The sequence below is a fragment of the Lissotriton vulgaris genome, chromosome 3_1 (assembly GCF_964263255.1).
Source record: "Lissotriton vulgaris chromosome 3_1, aLisVul1.2, whole genome shotgun sequence".
In the NCBI taxonomy this organism is placed as follows: domain Eukaryota; kingdom Metazoa; phylum Chordata; class Amphibia; order Caudata; family Salamandridae; genus Lissotriton; species Lissotriton vulgaris.
In genome coordinates, this window is record NC_141689.1 from 1230683229 (window position 1) to 1230707606 (window position 24378).

General features: G+C 44.2%; 1 protein-coding gene across 2 annotated transcripts in view; it reads right to left on the reverse strand.

Annotated features, from left to right (window-relative positions):
• Positions 1–24378, reverse strand: part of PRKG2 (protein kinase cGMP-dependent 2) — an 898053-nt gene that overhangs the window by 50943 nt on the left and 822732 nt on the right. For both annotated transcript variants that reach the window (XM_086963161.1, XM_086963160.1), the window contains exons 15-16: positions 9737–9900; positions 5954–6076 (exon numbers count right to left, since the gene is read on the reverse strand). In XM_086963161.1, the coding sequence (XP_086819287.1) occupies positions 5954–6076; positions 9737–9900 (287 nt within the window). The remainder of the gene's footprint in view (positions 1–5953; positions 6077–9736; positions 9901–24378) is intronic.

The window sequence follows — 24378 nt, forward strand, 5'->3', positions numbered from 1 at the left end:
TTGCAAAGCAGGATCTCCTGTGGGCCCATGTCCTTCTAGTGCTATTGAAAAAAACAAATCTTTGGGCCAATGTTTTGTTTGACAACTCCTTGGCCTCAGCGATGGTGCCATCTCTCCAGAAACAGGCAAACATTAAGCTTTTACTAAAAAAGCATCTGCCAATCCGGATATATTAACAATTTCCGTCCCATTTCCTTATATCCGGGATTGGCAAAGATTTTGGAACAGGATGAACAGCTGTCTGAATACCTTGAAAACTCACTCTTTCACTCCACTTGTACCCATGGTTAAGGCCAAAATTTCAGTAGAGAATCACCGTTGCTGGACGTTACATAGCATTTAAAGATGACATTAGACAGATGCACAAATGCTCCCTCATTCTTTTAGATTTATTGGCAGTGTTCGAAACAGTCTCCCATCCCCTTCTGCTACAGAGACTGGCAGAGATGTGTATTTGTGGTCAAGCACCAAAACAACGTCACCCCTTCCTCAGTGACCAATATCAATCTGTGGCAATGTCACATTTTTCATCCGAAAAAAAAAAGATTCAATATGGTGTTCCCCAAGGCTCATCATATAGCCCTACGCTTTTTAACATTTGTATGGCAAATTTAGCCACCTTGATTGAAGCTTTTGGAATGAAAGTAGTGTCTTGTGTCGTTCTTTTCAGAAGCAACCTTTAAAAACTGTCTTTTTCAGATTATTAGATTGCTGTAACATAGATATCTGCAATATAATTCATACAAAGCAGAGATTCTTGTCTTTGACAAGTTAACCAATGTCAATATTGAATATTTATGGCCAGAAGGTCTGCCTATAGCCCTTTCCCTGTACCAGTAGTTAAAAATCTGGGAGTGTCAGCAAATTTTCAGAATGACAGGAACGTGTTTCTCGGTATTGCATACTTTGAAGACATGTTTAGATCTTCTGCCTCTGGAAGCCTGGGAGAAAAAAATACATGCCCTGGCCACCTCACAAATTGACTATGCGAATAGCCTTTATCTCGACTACCTAGGACCTTCATTAATAAGATACAAATGGTACAGAACGCTGCTGCTCGACTTGTTCTGAACCTTCCAAGGAGATCGTTGATATTGGGTCATCTCTGACATCTGCGCTTACTTCCCTTGCACACGCGCATTCAGTTTAAAGCCTTGATTTTAGCTCATTGAATATATTATGAAGTTGGCCAAATATATCTAAGAGATATATTTTTGAACTATAATCCAGCCAGGGATCTTAGATCCAGCAAAGCTATGCTTTTTATGCTCCCGACTTTTAGATTAGAGAGAATGGGAGGTAAATCTTTCTTTTATTAGCAGCTAAATCTTGGAATGGCCTCCACTTTTGTTGTGAAAGGAGAAGGAGGAAACCAAATTCAGGAAATTGTTAAAAATGTTTTTTTCCTCTCTGTAGTGGATATATGATGAACACATTTTGCCTTGCTTATGTGTACTTAGCGCCAGGAGGCCTTTTTGGAAGCTATTTTCACCTTGAAAAGCATTTTTATTCATTCATTCTTCTGGTAGAATGGCACAAAGCAGTCAGGCTTAACCTAAAGGCAGTGTATTTGTGCAGCACTCATACAGTAATAAAGTAAAAAAATAGAATACAATAAAAGTCCCAAAAGCCAATTTAGAATAATGGATTATATTTTACTGAATGACACCAAAAGAACAAAATACAATCAGTAGAGACCACAGATATGAGTTTGTAAAGTTTTAGGTGAAAATAGCACCAAAAAAGCACAAAGAGATACTTGTGATTATCTGATTGCGCTGGACCAGGGGAAAGTCACAAATGCAGGCTGAAAGTTATGGAGTGTGGGTCATATACAGGAAACAGGTTAGTCATGCTGAAGAGTTACCTCTTGAAGTCCAGTGAGAAGGGTGCGGTTTGCATTGACAAAGGCTGCGTAGGCGAGGGTGTAGGCATGAGGAGTATGTCAAACATTGCAGAAGATTGTTGCTTTATGGCATTAAAGAGCCTATCATCACTGGAGCTTCTCGTTGGCAATCATTAGGGGGTGTCCCAGTTGATGAGAATTGCAGGTCTTGTGTTGCAGGTTGTCACAGACGATCACTGTCGGTATGAAGAGTAGGTCCAGCTGGAGCTTCATGTTGGCCATAATTTCTCTGCATTAAGCGTTCACTTTGTGGTTGTGTGGAACCCAACACATCTGTATCTTCACCATTTCTTCAGGAGGAGTTCACTTTGATACCAGTCAAGGGTCCAGGACCAGGGAATTCCCACATTGGGGATCAGGATTTACTCCAGCAGAAGTGAGATGCAGGGTCTGGCATCTACAAGCACGCCCAGTTGATGCTAGTCAGCTGGGCAGTTGCAAGATGGTTTCTGGCCAGCAGGGCAGTCCTTCTGATTCTTGTGCTAGCTTTTGTATGAGGAATTCCCTGCCCATCCCCCAAAACTGTTTCCAGTCGGTTATTTCCCTTCCCTTCGTTTGATTCTAAACTGTCAAGGGTGACAAAGGCAAGGGAAGGGCTGGTGTCAGGTTCCTTTGCTTGTGCTGCAGGCAGGGCACTTGGAAGTGCAATCAGGGCAAGGTACAGATCCTGCCCAGCTATCCTGTGAGGAAGACCCTTCAATCAATCAATCAGTCAATCAATCAGAGTTTTGTAAAGCGCACTACTCACCCATGAGGGTCTCAAAGCGCTGATGGTGGGTGTGAGCAGCTTCATTGGGTAATTCGAAGAGCCGGGTCTTGAGGTCCTTCCTGAATTGGTGCAGTGTCGGGCTCCATCGGAGGTGGAGGGGAAGTTTGTTCCAGGTCATTGCCATGAGGTAGGAGAAGGATCTTCCCCCCTGCTCTGGTCCTATAGAAGCGTGGAATGGTGGCTAGGGAGAGGTTAGCTGAGTGCTCGTTTCTCTTGAAGGCATGGAAGAAGGTTCGGTTGTTGAGGTATTGGGATCCGGTGTTGTGGAGGACCTTGTAGGTATGTGTGAGTAGCTTGAAAGTTATTCTTCTTTCGACGGGGAGCCAGTGGAGGTCACAGAGGTGTTGGGTGATGTGGTTGTGCCATGGGATATCGAGAATTAGTCTAGCTGCGGCATTCTGGACGGTCTGGAGTTTGCGGAGGAGTTTTTTGTTGATTCTGGCGTAAAGACCGTAAAGGGCATTGCCGTAGTCCAGTCTGCTGGTGATGAGTTCATGAGTGCCGGTTTTCCTGGAGTCGGGGGAATCCATTTGAACGTCTTGCATAGTATGCAGAGGGTGTTGAAGCATGCAGAGGAGACAGCGTTCATCTGGCAATTCATAGTGAGTGGATGAGTCCAGTATGATGCTGAGGTTGAATGCATGGTTCGTTGGGGTGGGTGGGTTTCGGAGGGCGGGAGGACACCAGGTGTCATCCCATGCAGAGGTGATGGAGCAGAGGATGAGGACATCTGTTTTCTCTGAGTTGAGTTTCAGGCAGCTGTTCTTCATCCAGGTCACAACAGCTTTCATCCCATCTTGGAAATTGTGCCTGGTGATGTCAGGTTTCTTGAAAAGGGAGAGGATGAGCTGGGTGTCATCGCTGTAGGAGACAATGTTGAGCCTGTAGTTTCTGACAAAGGTTGCTAGTGGGGCCATGTACACGTTGAAGAGTGTGGGGCTGAGGGAGGATCCATGGGGTACTCCGCATTTGATCTCTATTGGTTCTGAGAGGAAGGGTGGGAGTCTTATGTGTTCTGCCTGAGAAGAATGATCGTAGCCAGCCTAAGTCCTTTCCTTGGATGCCAGCGTCGTGGAGTCTGGTGGCTAGTGTGCAGTGGTAGACGGTGTTGAAGGCTGCTGATAGGTCCCGGAGGGTGAAGACTGCCGTATGGCCTTGGTAGAGCCCTTAGGCTTCCTTTCCCCCATGTTTGTAAGGAATATACAAAACACCACAGGAGAGCTATTCACAATCATATATCTCTGGACATAGACAAAAGGGCATATTTTGTTTAGATCAGAAAAATACCATCTTTCTAAAAGTGCAAAAAGAGCAATTGATGGACAGAATGCAGAAGAATGTCATACATTCACCTCAGTACAGAGATCTGGGCCTAAATCCATTGTTCTTTTTGCTCCCCACGCCATTCCAGTTTGAACCCAGTCATATGCAAATCAGTCTGCATCCCGTCCATCATCAGTGTGTCTTTTGTTTTCTTGCCCAAGTACGCCAGGTATGCCCAGATGTGGGTCCCAGGCTCACTGTGACACTGGATTCAAGCTAGTCTGGATGATACGGGGTGATGGCCCAAAACCGGTCCCAGGATGCTTGTTTCTGTTCCAGGGAGGACCTGGCTTGGCAGTTCCGTCAGGACTGTTCCCATGAGGCAGAGGGTCAAGACTGATTCGCATATGGCTGGGTCTAAACTGGGGTTGGAGTTGTTTTGTGAACTGGGGGTGGGTCAGGGTTGTTTTAAATGGGGCTGGTAGTGTGTCAGGGTACTTTTGTTTGCTTGGGGTCAGGGGTTGTTTTGGGGGCTGGAGGTGGGTCAAAAATGTTTTGTGGTCTGGGGTGGGTCGGTGTTATTTTAAGTGGGGCTGGGGGTGAGTCGGGGTACTTTTGTGTGCTGGGGTGTGGGTCAGGTTAGTTTGGTGGGCTGGGGTGTTGGCCGGGTGTAGTTTGTGGGCTGGAGGTCGGGGTAGGTTATTGGGCTGGGCTGGTTGTGGCTCGGGGTAGTTTGTGGGCAGGAGGTGGGTTGGGGTACTTTTGTGGGCTGGGAGGTCGGAAGTTGTTTTGTGGCCTTGGGGTAGATCAGGAATGTTTTGTGGGCTGGGGATGGGTCGGTGTTGTTTTAAGTGGGGTTGGGGGTAGTTTGGTGGGCTGGGGGGTTGGTCGGGGGTAGGTTTGTGGGCTGGGGTTCAGGGAAGTTTTCTGGGCTGGGGGTGGGTTGGCTAGTTTTCTGGGCTGGGGGTGGGTCGGGGTTGTTTTCTAGTCTGGGGGTTTCAGGGCTAGTCTTCAGGGCTAGGGCGTTGGAGGTAGTTTTCAGGGCTGGGGGATTGGGGCTAGCTTTCAGGGCTGGGGGTGGGTCAGTGGTAGTTTTCAGGGCTCGGTGGGGGTCAAGGGTAGTTTTCAGGGCTTGGGGTCGTAGTAGTTTTTAGGGCTGGGGGAGTGTTGTGGTAGCAATTTTAATTAGGGGTTAGGGTATTAGGACTCAGGGCAGGGGAATGGGTAGTCAGGGTAGTTTTTAGAGCTCAGGGGGAGCGTGAAGATCTTAGAGCGGAGTCAGGCTGGCCAGGGTCACGTTAAGGGACAGGGTTTTAGGCATTGGGGCAGAGGGAGGGCAAAGTGTGGGGGTTGGGAGGGTGTAGGGTTATTTGCACCACTGGGCGGGATGTGGGCATGGCAGGGAGTTTGTACCTTAGGGCAGTGGGAGGGGGGTGGCGACCTTAGCCACGCATACCCCTTTAACATGCATGCCTTTACTACAACAATTTGTGGTGAAGGCATCCGTGGTAAACCAATGCATGGTTAAGACGCGGCCGTTATTCAGACTGCGTTGTTTAGGCATGCGGGACTAAGGTTTCATTGTTCCATCATACAACCATGCTGCTGTTCACTAGTAGCATTTAATGTACAGGCCCTGGGTACAGGTAGTGTCATTTACTAGTCATGTACTAATAAAGAAAATATACCAATCAGGTGTAGGCAAAGTTTAGAAGGGAGAGCATAGCATTTTTCCACCGGTTAGCAGGTAGAAGGTGCATAGAGTCTTAAAACCCCCATAAAAGCATTCAATAAAAGAAGGCAGAGGAAAGCAAAACATCGGAGGTGACCCTCCAGGTCCAACAACACAATTCAATGTATTTCATCTTTATCTGAGTCTCACTATAAGCATTTATTATCAGGTCACAAAACCATCTCAGACATTTTAAATCCTTCATGAAAACGGCTATTCTAACAGTACCCTAAAATGTATTTAGATTGTGTAGTTGACAGCTTGGCATAAAACAATGTCTTACTTGCATAGACGTCGAATTAGATCTTCAGGTCGCTTTGTGATTCTTTTATGAAACTCGATTTGTTCTATGCCCATGAGAATCAAATTGTAGATCGTCATTTGGTCACACCCCAGGAAAGGAGGACTGAAAAAAAAGAGAGATCATACATGTTCATAGAAAATTAGAGGGTTTTGACAGAAAAGCCGACTATGTTGAGACAATTGCTGTAAGAAGTGACGGGGAAGAAACAATCTGAATTGATAATGCTGCAGCAGGTGTTAGGACATGTAAACGTTGCCTGTAAGGTCATGGCCCGGGCAGGGTTTTTTGTACACAACTGCATTTACGATGATAGGGGCAACAAAATCACATCACCCAGTACAAATAACGGAGAGTTAATAAGGATGTGGATTGTACTTTTAGACCATTACAATTGTGTGATCTTGTGGATCCTTGAAGACCCATTGAGGTTGACCAGTGTGATCTTTTCAGAGCCATCAGGTGATGGTGGCTTTGCTGTTTACTGGAAAGGCTAATGGTGCAGTGATGGGTGGCCACAGGCGTAGAAGGGCAAACACTGTACCATTCCTTCCCTAGTTTAGGGCCAGGAAGTGAGGAATAAAAAAGTGACATTTGTGATTGATAACCAAGCATTGGTACACTTGATTAACAGAATGATAACCAAGAACAAGTATGTTGTGAGACTGCTGAGAGACCTGGTGTTGAGGAGTTGAGAATGGAACGTTTTGCTTAGAGCCCATGTTGTTGAATTAAACAGTGGGGTGGCTGATGTCTTATCTCATTAACAGTGGTTGAGGTTCTGTGGTTTAGCCACCAGAGCGGACGAGTGAGACCTGAGAGTTCTGGAGGATTTATGGGAGATTGGAATGTGAGAGCTAAGGATCTGGTGGAAAAGTAATTGGCAGAATTGATCAAGAGAACATACAGGATAGGATGGACATTGTTCTTACAGTTAGGAACATTAGGAAGGTAGACTGAATGACAAGATTTTGGAGGGAGATGAAATGGCATAATTTTGTAATCAGGCAGATTGAGAAGGGTTTTGCGCCAGTGACTAATGGTGGGATGATGGCAAGGATCCTGTTCTATGAGAGGTTTTTGCGGGCTTATAATCATTGATGGGGTGAGCTGGCAAGGAGACTTTTGGAAGGTTGGTTTTTTGGAAAAGGATAAGATTGTGAAACTATGGAAGCTGCAAACGTTAAAGGTGTTGAGTATCCTGCTAGACCAAATGAGATTCACGTGTGCTTCCACTAAGAAAGTTGTGCTGTTTGGGATACTGTTCACAGTATTGTTTTTTAGAGTATCTATTGTATCGAAATTGGTGGGAACGTGAAGTGACTGGGACTTAGAAGAGGGAAATGTAGTCTCGAAAGAACAGCGTGGGGGATGGGCCAGTGTTTGACATGAGGACCAGGTGAGAGATTTTGCCATGGGGGACTGAGGGTAATGAGACACTGCTTGAAACAGGCATGGTGGAACGATTTGGAGTTTGGGAAACATTCATTCAGAATAGGTGCAGCAAAGGACAGACATTGCCTGGGGTTGAATGACAATAGATTGAAAGCCCTAGGGAGATAGGAGAGTGGTTGCATGTGGGGTTATGTGAGGCAGGGAGGCAACCGAGTTTAAAGCAGACTTAACGGTTGTGCTTTTATCCAACAAGTGAGAAGGAGATGAAAGATCGATAAATGGACATTTGGATATGTGGGCATTCAATTGTGCGATGGGTTGAGATCAAGGAAATGAAACAATTCTTGTGCCAACTGCTGGGCTTGGACTTTGAAAGTGGTCAGGTGGTACGGGGAAGGTGGAATAAGATGGGGGAAGCTGACATCCATATTATGGGAGCTCAGCGGGCAATGGCCGCGACCTCATGTAGTGGTATTGCACCTCAGGGAAAATTATGTGGTCCAGTCCATGGGGTTAGAACTGATTAAGATTATGAAAAAAGGGGCATGGGAACTTTGCGCAATGGGTGGGACATTATTGCGCTCGACTCAGTTGCTGCCCAAGGCAAGGGGTCAGAAGCCATCAGTGATAAACAAGGCAAGGTAATAAGTAAATTGGGAAATTTGGGGGTTTTGCGAGGCCAGGAGATTAAGGTGATCAGACACAATGAGATAGGTTTTGAATTCCAAGTGATGTTCTGGGATAATAGGGTACACGTTTCCTTGTGGGGGAACAAGTTATATTTGGAGACATGTAAGGCAAAGTTGGAGGAGTGTGTCATTGAGTTGTGCCATGGAAAGTAGGGGACAGAAATAACACCTGAGAAGAGATTTTTTTGATGGCGGGTGGATGGGACACAGACGGAGTGGTGATTAAGTGGGAAAATGGGGATGGGGCAATGAAAGTATGAGAAGAGAAGGGAAGAAATAAGAACCAACGAGGAGGGCCTGGTCCAAGGGCAGGCAGGCAACACAATCAAGTACATGAAGGTGAGAGAAAGGAGAGCACAGAAACATCTTAAGCCAAAAATGTGGGGGTTGTTGTCAGTGTTTTGGGGATAGGGTTGGGGGAATGTTTGTGTGGGAGGTGTTTAGGGGTGGGGGAAGGGTTAGTAATATATTGTTAGAAAGTTGTTCAACAAATACTAGTATGTGTGGCTCAGCCAAAGGAGGTAAGGTTGCCCACCCTGCTCCTAATAAAAAGGGCCTTTTGGAAACACAATAGTTTAATGATTTCTTCTCAAGAGGACGTAGAGTCTTTTAAATACAAAAGCCCTGGTGAAGAGAAGCACACACTAACAGAGGTGTGGACAACACTGTTCATGCTGTGACTTAGTGCTGAGCAGAAACGCAGACTCAAGCAGTATTAATCTGCACTGACAAGCTAGTAGAAATTCCTTTAACAAGGCAGCTGTATCATTATTCAAACATGGCAGTAAATTAATCTGTTTTATTTGGAAAACAGAGAGCATGCAGAAGCTAAACAAACCATAACATGTTAACATGTGTTTAGTTTTCTCTTCAGAGTTACGATTTGTGTAATTACCTTATAGGAAGTTCATCCGATGGAGTTAGTCGGTGGGGGAACTGTGCGGGGGAAGGAGAGAGCAGGGATAATAGTAGCCTATGAAACTCAGGGACACATTTTCTATTTTTTCAAAGCAAAATAGCTCCACCATTAAAGTTGCTGTGCTGTGTTACGGTAAAGGAAGAGAGCAGGACAGCGTCATAGTTACAAAGATATGGAGCTGCTTCTATCATTCCCTGTACTGGTGAATTATTTGCTCCCTAGCGCCATGCACTCACCCCTGCACCAAAGTGTAAAGGTGTGTTTGTGATGTCTAGCATAGGTTTTGTACTGGAAGGATACCCTTCTAGGGCAGAGTACTATGCTAAGGCATAGGATAAACGGTCCCACTTTGTGTGTGTGTGTGTGTGTGTGCTGCAAAGCACAGCACACATGCACATTTAGAAATGGAAAACTTTTCTCCAACTTTGCACCTGCCTTAATGAGGCGTCAAGGATGCCCCCTTGACGCAATTATGCAGAATGCTATTTTGCGTGACTTTAAGGCTACTTTCCAGCACATAACAAGTTTTGCGCTGGAAAGTAAATACTAAATTAACAATTTGCTTCAATTTGTGTGATTTTTGGTGACTTTGACAGGGTGCAAACTGTTGATAAATTTGTCCCCATAAATGGATCTGAATATTGCTATCTATTTCTCGCTAAGTAGGTCCCCAAGCATTTAACCTTGCCTCCAGCATGCCACATGTTGATTTGCAAGCTACTGATGTATGGTAATGTTAATCACTTTTTTGATGACACTTACTTCCCTGTCAGGAGCTCATACACAAGGATTCCAAGTGACCAGAAATCTACACTGTAGTCGTGGCCTTTGTTCAGAATGACTTCCGGGGCCACATACTCAGGTGTCCCGCAGAACGTCCATGTTTTCTGTCCTGGGACAATCTGCTTGGCAAACCCGAAGTCCACCTGTTACATATAAAACCAAGGTTACTTAAAAAATGTTTACTGTTAAAGTTTTTGTTTTAATTTCTCTGTATTGATTTTTGATTAATTATCACATTATACATTCAGGACCTCATTGACATCTTGTTGGAGCAGGGCTGCGCTGCAAGGACAGGAATGCGTCGGACTAATGAAATATGCACATTCCTGTCCTTTCTGCCTGCGCACAAATTGGTGCCTGGTGCCAATGCAGGCACACTTGCATCCTAGTGCAAGGGTGTCTGCGTTGTTGGCACAATTGTTTTTGTGCAGGAAGGGGCACCTTCCTGCACAAAATCAATAAATGGAGGTGTTTTCATCATTCTATGCGTGCTGCAGAATGTAGTACACATAGAAAGGGGTAAAACGAGGAGAAATACATTTATTTCTCCTCGTTATGTCTGCCCTGGGGAGACGCACAATTTTGATGCATTCCCAGGTTTACAAATCCTTGTAAATCTTGGAATGTGTCAAAACCCATGGGTGTTGCATGGGAAAACCCACAGTAACACCTAAGAAACGCCTCCTTGACGAACAGTAAGGCAAGGCAGAACCCTGCACTGCCTTGCCTTACTCTATATCTATGAGGCCATGCAGAGCCATGCAGGCCGGCTTTGCATCACCTCATAGACATGATTGAGAGGCCTAAGATGCTGGAGGGTCATAAAAAATGACGCTCCAGCAGCGCATGCCGCTTGTAAGGGGAACATCCTTTACAACGCGGATGTTACCCCGCGCTACCATTACGACGCGTCTCTTACAACGCAAGTCGTAACCACGACTTGCACTGGAGGGCGCTCAAGGACAAGGAATAGTTAATTTACTATTCCAACACCTTCCCTACTATCCACGGGGACTGGTGTTGGAATAGTAAATTAAACTATTCCTAAGTCCGCACCCTACAGCGCAAGTCGTGGTAACGACTTGCGTTGTATAACACGCGTTGTAACGGTACGCGTGGTAATAGCCCGCGTCGTATCGTCATACATCCCTCTTGTAAATGAGGCCCTCAGTTTATAGTCAATATATTGGCAGTATCAATCAAAAGAGATTTCAAACATTGCAAAAAATATTTACATATTGAAATCAGAAAACAATCTAAACTAGTTGTAAAACTTTGTCCCCACACATCAATAGACACAGTTCATCTTGTTGGCATACGTTTACAGTTCTATTTTCAGCCTCTCTTGCCCATGCTCAATAAATGAGGTAGATTGATACTGCTTGTGTATTGAAGGTTCTCAGTAGTACTAGTTATTTAGTTACACATTACCCATTCATTGACTAAATGTCCTTAGGGGTAGATGCATCTTTCATAACCCTATGAGGCCTTCAGGTTCATGGTCATAGTGTGGCATAGGAATTAAGGAAGTTTGCTGGTTTTACAAGGTGATTTGTGCAATCCTGTTATAATGTCCACAGGTTCCCCGACCTGATCAAAGTTGTCTAGTGTCTGGTGGGTTAGTGAGGGACTGGATCATCATTGCCTTTTCTATCACGTCCTCAGCAAGCTTATTACCCTTTCTCACCCTTTTCATTTGTATTTACCCCTCTGTAGCCCATTTAACCATGTCCTTACTTCAGCTGTTAAAAGTTGACAGCCTTGGGCTTAGTCAATGTGCTGCTATTCGCCTCTTAGCCAATACAGAAGGTAATGTTGCAGATATCCTGCAAATGCTTCTTTTTTGCTTCTTCTGAATCAACCCTAACAGGCACTGCTTCATCATGAGTTGAAAAAGTCCACCCGTGAAATGGTTTAGTGTTAAGTACCTCAACGCAGAAGCCATGTTTTGCCTGACATTTCCATGTGACATGTATGAAGCCAGCCTCTTCATCGTCACATCTGGGACACTGCAAGGAGAGTCCAAGGTAGATTTTGCTTAGTTTAACTGGAGTCAGGTATGTCATGTGAAGGTAGTCGTATCGTATAAGCTTAAAGTGTGTGTTACTTGAAATTGTTTTAACACGCCCTGACAGCCTTTGCCCATAGCTTATCTGTAAGTAATTCATCCATTTACAGCTGCCACTTCCCCAGGGGTTTTATTTCCTCCTTTGTCTATATGTCCTTAAAACCTTTTATATGTTATCTATTAGTTTCCTGCTTCATGACAGAAATAGCAGCGCTATTATTTTTTGGGTAGGCTCTGGTGCTCCCTGGAAAGTAGGTCAATGTTTTCAAGAATTGCAGGCTATTTGGGGGTACTGCAGAAAATTGCCTTTTACAATCCCATAATGCTTCTGTGGTTCCTAAAATGTTATAATTGTATAATATAAAGGTCAACAATTGTCAGATAACCTCCCTGTGTCCACATATCCACTGTCATGTCTTGGACTATTTGTGTGAAGGGAAGAATATATCAGATGTGCATATCAGTTGAGAACTTCATTATCTTTTTCATTACTTTGTCCCACATTACACAAACATGCTTAATCACATAAGGCTTTCAAAATGGGATGTTTCTGCCCATCATCAGTGAGGTTTGTAACAGAATACTGGCATGTGTCCCCTCTAACAACATTTTCTCCAAATTCTCTACTTCATCTAGCCTTTGCACTGCGTGTTGTAGTTAGGTCACCAAGTTTGGAATGTCCAGCCCACCTCTATCTCATTACGCTTCACAGTACTTAACTTTACTCTACTGATTTACCTACTCACACCAGTTCCATCAAAAATTGGTCCAGTTTAGTGAATAACCTCTGTGGGACATGGAGTATGTAGAGACACCTTGGCAGTGACGTAACAAAACTTTAGGAGGCCCTCTACAAAGTACACAGAGGGCCCACCGCCCTGGCCCACCAGATAGCACTTTTAATGAAGGGGGCCCCTGGAGCTTGGGTGCCCCCCACACCACGGGGGCTGCAGGGGCTTATGTTACGCCAGTGCACCTTGGTAAAACACCATTTTAATCAGGCCACCTTGCCCATTTCTGAAAGTGGGAGCCGATTCCAGAATTTAATAGAAGTCCTCAGCCAAATATTCACTCTACTGTTGTTTAATTTATGTCTTTCGTGGAATTTCATTGCATATTCGTATTCCCAGGTATAAAAAATCTGTGTTATGTGATGCCCACATCCGGCAATACATCCCCCACCATTCACTTGAGCTCCCTAAAGAGAACAGTATGGATTTGCTCCAGTTAATATGCCAGCCCTAAACCTCTATGTATCCTGCTAATGCATGTCAAGGGTTGAGGTGGAGTAAGTTGGATATCTAAGATAAACTAATGCTTCCTCTGCGTATAGTGAAAATACATGTGCAGCAGCTCCCACTCGCACACCCCATCCTTTTAAAGCCTCTCTTAGACTAAATACCAGTGGCTCAATGGCCAGTGCAAATAACAATGAGGGCAAGGGGCAGCCCTGCCTTTTCCCACTTTCCATTTCAATTCTTTCTCAGACCATACTTCCCATTCGGACCCCAGCCATGGGACTAGTGTATAATTTGACCCATGTCATGTAAACCTGCCCCAGCCCACAGTCTGCTACAGCTCAAATATGTAGGACCAGTTATAAGTATTGAATGCCCATCTATTTCTAATAGGAATAAGGCATAATCTTACTTATCTGTTTCCAGTGTGTGGAAGACATGGGAGGGCCAATGTAGGTTGCAAAGTGTACTCTGCGGCATTAACACACAATGCTCCATATGTATGAGACCCACCACCAAACTCAGTAATCTGTTTCTCAACACTTTATTGAGTATTTTCCCAACCACATTTACCATCAATAATGGGCGGCATGCTGGCAAGTCTGTGGTTTCCCTGTCTGGTTTTGGAATAAGGACAATCAACACTTCCTGCATCAACACTTCCATGAGTTCCTTCGCCAGTTGCCATGCAGTAATTTGATACAATTTGACAGGGAAGCCATAGCCACCAGGAGATTTCATTATTTAGATATCTTATAATGCAGCAACTATTTCCCTTTAGATGAGTTCTGTTTTGAGCATTTCTCTTGGTTCCAGAGTAATTTTCTTTAGCGGGTGCGCCTGTAAGTAATCCTTTGTTTGCTTAGGTTAACCTCTTAGGGATATCTATATAACTATTGAAAGTGTGTAAAAACAGCATAATTTGCACCTGCCAGTGTTAGTATATCCTGCAGTGCCTGTCCCTCACCATGAATATGGAGCAAGTGGTTTTTCTCTTTTTAGAAGTCACGCTAATAAACTGCGCAACTTATCACCTTCCCTGTATATTGTTTGTCTGCGTGCAATAATAGTATATCAGTCAAGTCTGTCACATCTGTTAGTAATATTTGTTTTCATATCTGACCCTTCAACTTTACTTTCTAGGTGCAGGATAGGTTCTTTTCTGTTACCTCTTTCTTGTTGCATAAAAGTAGTTTCCAATTGCATTTTATTGTTGTATGTAACAGCAAAGCACTCCCCCTTCAGTCCATCATAAGCATATCCACTATCCCTATTTTCGCCATATCATCGCCATGTCTGCCTTTGATGCAGATGGTGTATGTCCTGATCTTTCCAGGAATCTGTGAAAATGTCACATCGTTCATACAATGACATCAATGCGACACCTGATGCAGCATCAGTCTGGGACAAGTGTCTTGTTATCTCTATTTCAAGGTCAGATAACAATGATAATAACATAAACAACATAAACGGAATTTACATGTTTTTACCTTATTTGTTTATAATAATATGTTTAAGACTAGCATATTGATGCATACAGGCTACGTTAGACTTTCGTAAGGTTATGTCAGAAATTATACATATCGGATTAGGCACAGTATAAAAGGACCGTTAAGTGACCGCTTGGCAAGAGAGGTCCTTTGCCCCAGATTATCATGCAGGATACTGCCAGAAGATCCTGGCAGCGGCTGCGAGACTACTGTGCTGCTGCAGCATACCATTCTGCACTGACAGCTGATACCAAGCCAAGTCCAAGAGGAGAGGATCTGATGCTGATGTATGTTTCCTTTCAGGGTAACACTCTCTTCCAGCTACTGATAATTACAGCCTCTTGCTGTAAACAGTTATGTAGTGTGTTGATTTTCCTTAAGAACTTTAGATGCAAGTTACGCTACCCCATGCTCTCATAGTATAGCTCATAGGAGTAGGGTCTGGGGTGTTATTTTAATAGATGACATTTTCAGTATGGGAGAAACGTTCATAAATATATTAATTGTTTGCAAAATGTATTAGTGCTATTTTAATAATACTCTTTGTGGTTAATTTACATGTGCTAAGCAACAGGATGAGCCTTTAGAAATAAACACTTTTAAGCATAAAGTGTAATTCCTTAGTGCAATATTTGTGTGTGATATTGTAAAGAACAAAACTGGGTTTTCAAATTAGCACTTCATCCCTGAATCCCTTTTTAGGGAGTGTTAGTAGCCTAGTAAGCACACACACCACATCAACTATGTTTTGAGTGGGTTTAGGGCTACAATAAACTGTTCTTTCAAATAAGTTCCCTTGTGACAACCATTGGTGTGAAAGCAAACCTTGTAGAGCTAAGCCAGAGTCATGGTTTATGCAACACCTCAACTTTTGTACATGACCGTTAGCGGCAAGTGGTTGGAAAGATACCTCACCAGGTATGTGATTTTTTGTACTTTTTTTTAACTGTGGTAGGCTTTTGCCATGAGGTAGTCCAATTTATTATGCTGCTTCCCCTTGGCGGGTGTGAAACAGGAATAGGTATTTTCCTCAGGTTACTGTGAATGCCACATCCATTACCTCCTTGATGCTTTTTGTCTTAGCAGGTTTAGTACCATACCTAGGGTGTGCCTGTCCAGTCCACAATTATGCACACAGTTCATATCTCCTACCCATAAGACTTATGGCTACAAATATGGAGTGGTAACTTTCATCATATTTAAAAAACAAATCATTGGTATCTATCTTGAGGCACAAATATTTACAAGGGAAATATCTTGTGCATGGACTGCTCCAAGTGCTCGCAAATGTGAGCTCGCCAGGCCAGTTCTTACATCTTTCATTTTAAAAGGAACTTCACGTGCTACCCAGGTCATCACACCTCAGGTATAGTTCGGGTAGGATGCAACATATAACTGACTCCTTTAGTTTTTACATAGTTTTGCTGTTCCATCCCCTCTAATATGTGTCTCTTGTAAATAATGATTCATACACAATCTTTTTTTAAATATGCATATATTCTGTGCCCCTTGGCGTGGCTATTCAGAACCCTGCATTCCAGGTTAGCAGTTTCCATCTTTCCTCCATTCTCTTACCGTGCAACTCATCCCACCTACAGGTGGGTTCCAGTGAGACCCAGCATCAACTGTCTGAGACTTAAGATTGAGTATGTGTGGGCAACTCTCACTTTGTAGGTGCATGTTTGGCATACTTCCAACTCTAGCTCTAACATAATATATCCCTAGTCTCACCCCCCCTTCCCATTGACATGCCCCCACCCCATCTAAAATCATGTGTAACTGAGGTGTACTTCACTCAACCCAGGGGTCCCTTGATCCAATCTTGTGTGGTTAACCCTGACTTCGAGATGTAAGGTGTTTCAGCCACCCCAACCACTCGACATTTCAGTTAAACCCACTGCTGGTTGTCAGCATGATGTGCTCTATCTACTTGCCTACTGCAGTCACCTGGATACTGTACTTAGGATACTGACATCTATTTTAATCTCTTTATCCAAAAACAGGATCCCTTGTTTGTTTATCCGTTAAAGCTGACATACTTATGTTCCTCGTATATCCTAATATCTATTTCCTGGTTCACTTATATATTTTCTACTGTAACCCCAATCAGCATATATATTACATAGGTCACTTTCTTTAACTTCTTCTGCTTGAGCAATTCTCTCATGTTATGGTTGTAGTGTGAGGCTCATACTGTACTGTCTCTGTCTACTTCTTTGCTGGCCCACATGATGGGGCTGGCTGTTTCTATCATCTCTCTGATCGTGCAACACACTATCTCCATTAGTGTCCCGGCACCTTGCACTTAACTTCTTCTTGTAGGTCTTGTTGTACTTCAGTCACCTGTAGTTGATAAATATCAAACATGGGGGAGAAGAAGAGGGAAGGGAAGGATTGGGAAAAAATCATTCTATTTTCGGATGAGAACCCTCATTCACCCGAAGGTGACAGGCTTCATTATAGGGCTACGACTCTCCACTGAAAAGGACCTAGCGGAGAGGAGCTGAAGTGTTTTGAATAGAATTACAATATACAAAGCACCTTTTTATAGTTGTATATTTGCTTTTAACCCCTAGTCCTCTATGTTTTTAATCCTGTCCCTGGGTACCATTGAATAAAGTTATTAGGTCCCTCAAGACAGTTTTAATCACCTTTTTTATTTTGCTTGCACTCTGCCCCTGACTCACCCACTTCATCAGTTAACTCTGTTCAAAACACCTCAGCACCTCTCCACTAAGTCCTTTTCCGTGGAGAGTCATAGTCCTTTGATGAAGCATGTCAACTTTGGGTGAGTGAGGGTTCTCATCCTAAAATAGAAAGATTTTACACAACCCCTCCCTTCCCTCTTCTTCTCCCCCATTTTTGATATTTGAGAACGTATCTTGTAGTAAGTTTCAGACATTGATAGGGAGTGATACGCTTCTCCTGGTGTCTCTCCCTTTGATTCTTAGTGTGAATTGGACACCTATAGTTGATGCCATACCAGATGTCTTTGCTGTTATGAGCTTTCTCCCTGATCCATTGCGATGTCCCCCATTTCTGTTTTTGTGAGTTAGGCCAGTCACGTCCTTAATCCATTCCCTTGCTTCATCTGGAGAGGCGAAGAAGTGAACCTTGCTTTCATATTGAATTCTCAACTTTGCTGGAAACATTTAACTGTATTTTAGTTTCATATATCTCACTTTCATCTTGAACATCAGAGAGTTATGTTATGTTATGTTATTATGGGTCTTCTATAGCGCACGGCTACTCAAAAGGAGTGTCCCGGCGCTTTGCGCTCCAGACCCAGAAAAGGAGACTGAAAAGACATAACAACAATAAAAAGAAAGCAGAACCCGAGGATAAGACTAAAAAGCTCTAGCCAGAGAATAGTTCTTTGCATATCTTGCATCTTTTTTTATATACTCTGGGAAGGTGAATATTGGTCTGTGTTCATACTTAAGCATGCCCCATCATACATGTAGGAAGATGGCATCTTGGTCATGGTGACTGAAAAGTCTAGCAATCAATGCCTGCAGCAGGGACCCAGTGGAGTTTGGGGGGCACCAAGATCGACCTATGGGCCCTCTCGTTTGTGAAAAACTTGTAGAGATTATTGGGCCTCAGGATAATGGCTATCCATACCTCCAAGAATAGTTCAGCAGAAGGCCCATCAGCTTTTCTGGGAATCCGCTAAAATTCAAGTTGTAATGCCTCCAGTGACCCTCTGCATCTTCAATTTTTTCCTTTATCTTGCAGGCATGTGCCGACAGGGAAGTTACTATAGCTTTTAAACTACTTAATTCACATTGCTATACAGTAATGTGTTCTTCAGTGACTTGGTCTGCAAGTTTCTGTAGGACGGTCCCAAACAGCAGTTCGACTTCAATGGTGACAGTGGCAATCTTACCTAATAGAGCTGTTCTAGTGTTTTATATGGTAGCCATAACATCCCTAGGAGCAGGCTCTCTCTGTTGCTGTTGATTGTCTTGTCCCTGTCACAGTTCAGATGGATTGTCACCCCCTCTTTGTGTAATGCAGTGGACTATCTTGTTGCTATAAGCAAGTTTTACTCCTTTGACTTTGTTCTTTTCATTGGTGAAACTGCTGTTGCGCATCCGGGCACCCTACATTTCCAATTTTAATGTCTCTTTGGCTGCTGTCCCTCTCAGAAAGTGTGACCCACTTTCAAGCCTTCATAGCAGCTGTAGTTCTCAAAATAAGGTTTTCAAGCTTGATATGGCCATCCATTGTGGCGACCTCCATGCAGCATCTGGCCCTTTTGGGATTACTCTCTCTCAGGTGCAGGCCAGCGTACAGGCCACACTCATTCTCTCTCTCCACAGAATGAGCGGGTACATTTTAGGTACCGCAGTAATATTTAATACAATCAATTAGATCCATGAGCACCCCTTATTTCCTGGGCAAATAATCTAAGCCTGCGACAAGTGGGACAGAGTGGGTTATTTCCAGGTTCAGCTAGGCCCATTTCCCGTGCTGCCAGGGCCCAGCCTTACTTGTTGCTCATTGTTGTGATTCCTATTGGACCCAGTCGATCGCTCTGCCCCCAAAGATACTCAGACTCATCAGTCAGGCAGCCATATCCTCGACTCCAACCGCCCCACCCAGCAGCTACTGCCATTGTATCTGACCACGGAGCACATCTGGATCCTAAGCCTTCGCCTGCGCTCACCTCCTCTCCTGGGACAAAGGAAGACCCATCAGATGTGCCATTCAGGCCTCAGCCATGACCATTGGGCCAATGCTCCCGCTCCACCTCCAGGTCCTCGGCTGCTTCAGTTTATCATTGCTGCAAAGTCGGCCCATTGACCTCAGCCGCACAAGGCTCCAGCTCCAATTGCCACATATCACATGGGCCATGATCTGCACACGGAAGCCCAGACTCTGGTGATCCTGTCGGCACACCATGAAGGGGCCTCTGATCCTAGCACTGCTTGGTCAACACATATATGGATTTTCATTAACTATATGTATGCAGATGGTTTAGCGCTTCCATGCTACATGTAGGATAAGGTTCAGTAGCTTGTCCTATCGCCAAAAGTGTCTATCCGGCATTATGGTCAGGTCACCCCCTGAATATGTACTGTTAATGTTACAGTTTGAGTTCTTTCAAGTTTTAATACCTGCACCCGTTTTCTTCATACATTTCAGTGTTTATCTCAGGTCCCACCTGCTTCCCACTGCATTGGGTCCTGGTAGCACAGAAGGCTTATGGCTCTCGAGCTGGATGCACGCCCTCTGGAAAGTAGTGTAGACCATGGTCTTATTTCTAACCCCTTCATTTTCTCAAACAGTCAGGAAGATAAATCTCGACCATGCTATAATTTAATTGGGACCGTTTGAACTGATTCAAGTAAATGAGGATTCAGCTAAAGCTACAGACCCCCTTCCTTGCTGACATCACGTTTACCATATCTGGTGGTTTTCAGGACTCACGCAGCTATGACACCATCAGATGGAGGCAGAAAAGTATAAAAAAAACTAAACAAAACTAGGCAGCAGGCCTTTCTAGCTAGGCACCCAGGATTTGGAATGACACCCTCATATTCATTAGGTCTGCCATACCCTTCTTCACTCGGGTGACACTGCAGAGTGTGCGCACTAAGAGTCCGTGACTGTTGCGTTTTTTAAAACTTTTAAAATTATAAGAGTACTGGTTTTAGTTGCACAACGTATTGTTTTTTAACAGAGCCTCCCGCCTGATCCCCCTGCAAGAGACCAAGGTGACTGCGGCCACGCAGAGACACTCGGGTGAGACTGCAGAGTGTGCGCGCTAAGAGTCTGTGACTGTTGCATTTTTAAAAACTTTTAAAATTATAAGTGCACTGTTTTTATTTTGCTGAATTTGCAAAACGTATTGTTTTTTAACAAAGAAACTTACTAGCATACCTCGTTAGCCTGCCCGCCCCGGTCCATCCCGGCTGTGTGCTGTTGTGTGGAGAGCGGGGCAGAACGTATCACTAGGGCATCACTTCCGGTCTAGCCGGCATAGGCGGAGTCTCCCACCTGATCCCCCTACAAAAAAACAATGTGCATTCGACCGACAGGGGACGCACGCAGTGGGCTTGCATTAGGCGTGCCAAAGGCGCACCTAAGGCAAGCCTGTCTGCGCCCATCCGTGCCTGACCGGGACCAGGGGCTAGAAACCCTGGTTTCAAGGGGACACAAGATAGGATCAAGTGCTCTAAGGAGGAACTACTGACATTGCTAAAGCCCACAGACACAGCATGCAGGCATGCAATAAATGTAGACAACATGGTACCAATATACAGGCACTGCAGTATAGCACTCATGTTTAAAACACAAAATATTCAGGAGACCAAGCGACAGTTAGCTTTACTAAATTGCAGGTCAATGGCCAGACACCAGCATGAGGTACACGATCTATTAAGGGAAAGATCATTGGATGTGGCTTAACGAGAACTCTACCCCAGATGTTCTAGATGCCATCCTGACTGAATATATGCTAGTAAGGCAAGATAGGGAAGACCAAAGAGGTGGGGGAATTGCCATAATCTGTAAAGCCGACATGAATTGCGAAATCAAATAGGCAGGCCTAGACAACTATGAGGCATTCTTATTCACCCTATCCACGGCAGAAGATAACACCATAGCTGGCTTTCTAATCTACTGCCCACCCGGCCAAATAATGCCGTTTATGGCGAGCCTGGAAGAAAAGGTAGAACACCCAGTCCTGAGATACAAAAAATGTTTGGTGCTAGGGGACCTAAACATACATTTCGATGACACACATAACCAAGAAATAAGGGCACTTTGTAAGAATATGCTGACACTGAATCTAACAGAAAAAGTGGAGTCATAAACCTATCAAGGGGGCCACATCTTAGACCCTATTTTCTCAAATTTAACTCAGATGGAAGTAGGAGAACCATGGCCAGTTCCGTGGTCGGATCACTATCTAGTCCCTTTCACAGTGCCATCTCATAGAAGGAAGACGCAACACCTAATGAAGGAAATCACTACTAGAAAGTGGAATAAATTTAGTTCTGCATCCTTCACTCGAGCTCTTAGGGAGAAGAATCTCACGGTGGATAAAGATATTAATCTAGCCAATAATCAGGTGGAGATATGAATTACTGATGCACTAGATAAGATAGCACCTTGGAGCACTAGAATCCCTAAGAGACAAAAAGTAACAGTACCATGGTTCAATGATGAATTAATGAAGGCCAAAAAAAGGTGTAAAAAATTATAACGAGTCTGGAGGAAAGACTATTGTAATGGGTCCAAAGAAGAATATAAAAAGGAACTAAAAGACTATCATTCATTAATCAAGAAAACCAGAAGGGAATTTTACACGGATAACATAGAAAGAGCCAGCAACTCCCATAAAGAAATGTTCTCAGTTCTGAAGTCTCTCAAAAATCATGAAGAGAATAAGGTCATAACAACGCCCAAAGAGAGTTGTAATAAGATATCAGAATTTTCTGCAAATAAAGCAACAAAAATATACGAGACCTTCCCAATAGAAGTACGGCAGGGCACCGACTTAGGGGGTCATTAGGATGGCGGACGGACCTGCGTCTGTCCGCCACCCCCGAGGAAGAGGCACCGTCCACATGGCCAGCGGTGGTCCCTCCATGCAAATTAGGATGTGACCGCCACCCTGGCGGTCACATCCTGTTTCTTTAACCTTGAGGCGGGTGCTGCTTGAAGCAGCATCCGCCGCAAGGTTAAAAATGCATGTTTAACATTTACATGCACAAAGCGGCAGGCACCGCGCAGTGCCTGCCGCTTTGTGCATAAATGCTGGGGAGTACCATAGGTACCCCCCTTGTGCACCCCCACCCCCGACTCCCTGGGGGCCCGCAACTGGCCCCCAAACACCAAAGACCACATGCTTTTCAACGGCGGAAAATGCGCCGTGGAAAAGCTTGTTTCCGCATGAATCCTAATATGGCTGGCGGTGTCTGATAGACACCGCCACCATATTAGAGCTTTTCTGCCGCGGGACCACGGCGGAAAAGCGGCGGATGGTCTTCACGTCCGCAGATGACCCCCCTGCCATCCTAATCTGGCGGGGGGTCTTTGCAATCACCGCAGCAGTGAATCTGCATCCTCCGGGCCGGCGGTGGCTTCCGCCGGCCCGGAGGGTGCGGATTCACCGCAATCCTAATCGCCCCCTTAGTCGGTATACGGCTTAGAAACTTTGCAGGAGCAACTCTGGATGAATTTAAAATACAGGAAATAGAGGAACTCAAAGCCACAGCAAAAGAAATAAAATCTGGTTCCCCTTTAGATCCCGCATGACCAGAGAGAGAAATGGAGGGGGTGGACACAATCCTGCCTTACATCTCAGAACTCATCCTCTGCTCCTTCCAGACGGGAGTGGTCCCAACCAAATGGAAACAGGCCATCGTCAGACCACTCAGGAAAAAACATTGCTGAATAGAAAAAAAAGTATATCCTGGGTCTTTATAGTAAAACTTATTCCAGACATCAGTTAGCCCGTTATTTAACACCAGATCTCTAAGTGCTTTATAAGTTCTAATCTTACGACCCGTATATCTCCTCCCTGATTTGATGTTCCAGTCAGCTGACATATGAATATTTAGGTCCCCACATACTATTATTGGTTGTGTCCAAGTAGCTAGCTCTATATTCATAGTGTTGAATAGTTCAGCATCATCCAGATTGGTGCCATAGATACAACATATGGTAAATTTACAACTTCCAATTATTAATTCAGCAAGCCCCCATCTGCCCCATTTGTCAGCTGATGTTTTTAAGCACTTCCCGACTCCCTTTCGCATACAAATTGCAACGCCTCTTTTAATACCAATTTGTTTAGACGTAAGCAAGACTTCCAGTCCCAAATTATCCAAAAGAAAACGTTTGTCCCATGAAATATGAGTTTCCTGAATACATAATAAATCAATATATAAAGTTTGGAGCATTGTTCGAAACATAGCAATCTTTTTTAAACCATTTAGACCATTAATATTGATTGTACATATTTTCACCTTTTTATCCATGTCGAAAGTAGTGAAAAAAAAAAGAAATGTTAGCCATCATCAACACTATACACTCTTCAGTGTTATCATTTGAATGCCTTGTATTCATCCTTGTGTTAAACGCCTCTGCCTTACACCCCCACCACCAACCCTTACCCTTGCCCACCCCCACCCTTTTCCCCAGAACCCCTCCCCCCACCCTCCCCACTATAGGAGGCACAGGAACTATCAGTTCCTGGAACGTATGGGTGCCGTGTCCCTGGCCCATAGCGTCCCAACGAAGAGAAATGAGAAAGAAGAAGGAAAAATAGAAGAGAAAAGAAAAAATAGGAAAAATAGAAAATGAAAAAAAGCACCGCGGTCCTGCTTCTTTAAGTAATTGCTAAACAATGTAATTTCTAAACTCAGAGTCTTTAAAGTCTAAATTTATCAAACTATGCATCAAAGTTCTTCGTGAATATTCAAAGAGAGTCCAGATATTCCTTGGCTTTAATTGTGGAGATAAAGTATTTTACTTGGCCTTTGAATATGGTCTTTAATTTTGCAGGACCTTGGAGAAACACTGCTACTTCGTTCTTTTGGAAATCAGGAATTAATTGCCGCACTTGCCATCGTTGAGCCACAGTAGCTTGGCAATAATCTGGTCGCACAAAGAACTGACAGCCTAGTCCGTCCGCTTTCTTATCTGGTCTTGCGTTTACATAAATGGCTTCACGGGCAAGAAAGTTATTAAACGATACCAAAATGGCCCTGGGATAATTTTCTTGACCTTGTCGTGGTTTCCTCACTGTGAAGGGGAATCTATGTGCACGTTGTATTTCCCGTGCCCAGTCCCAATCAGTAATCTCGG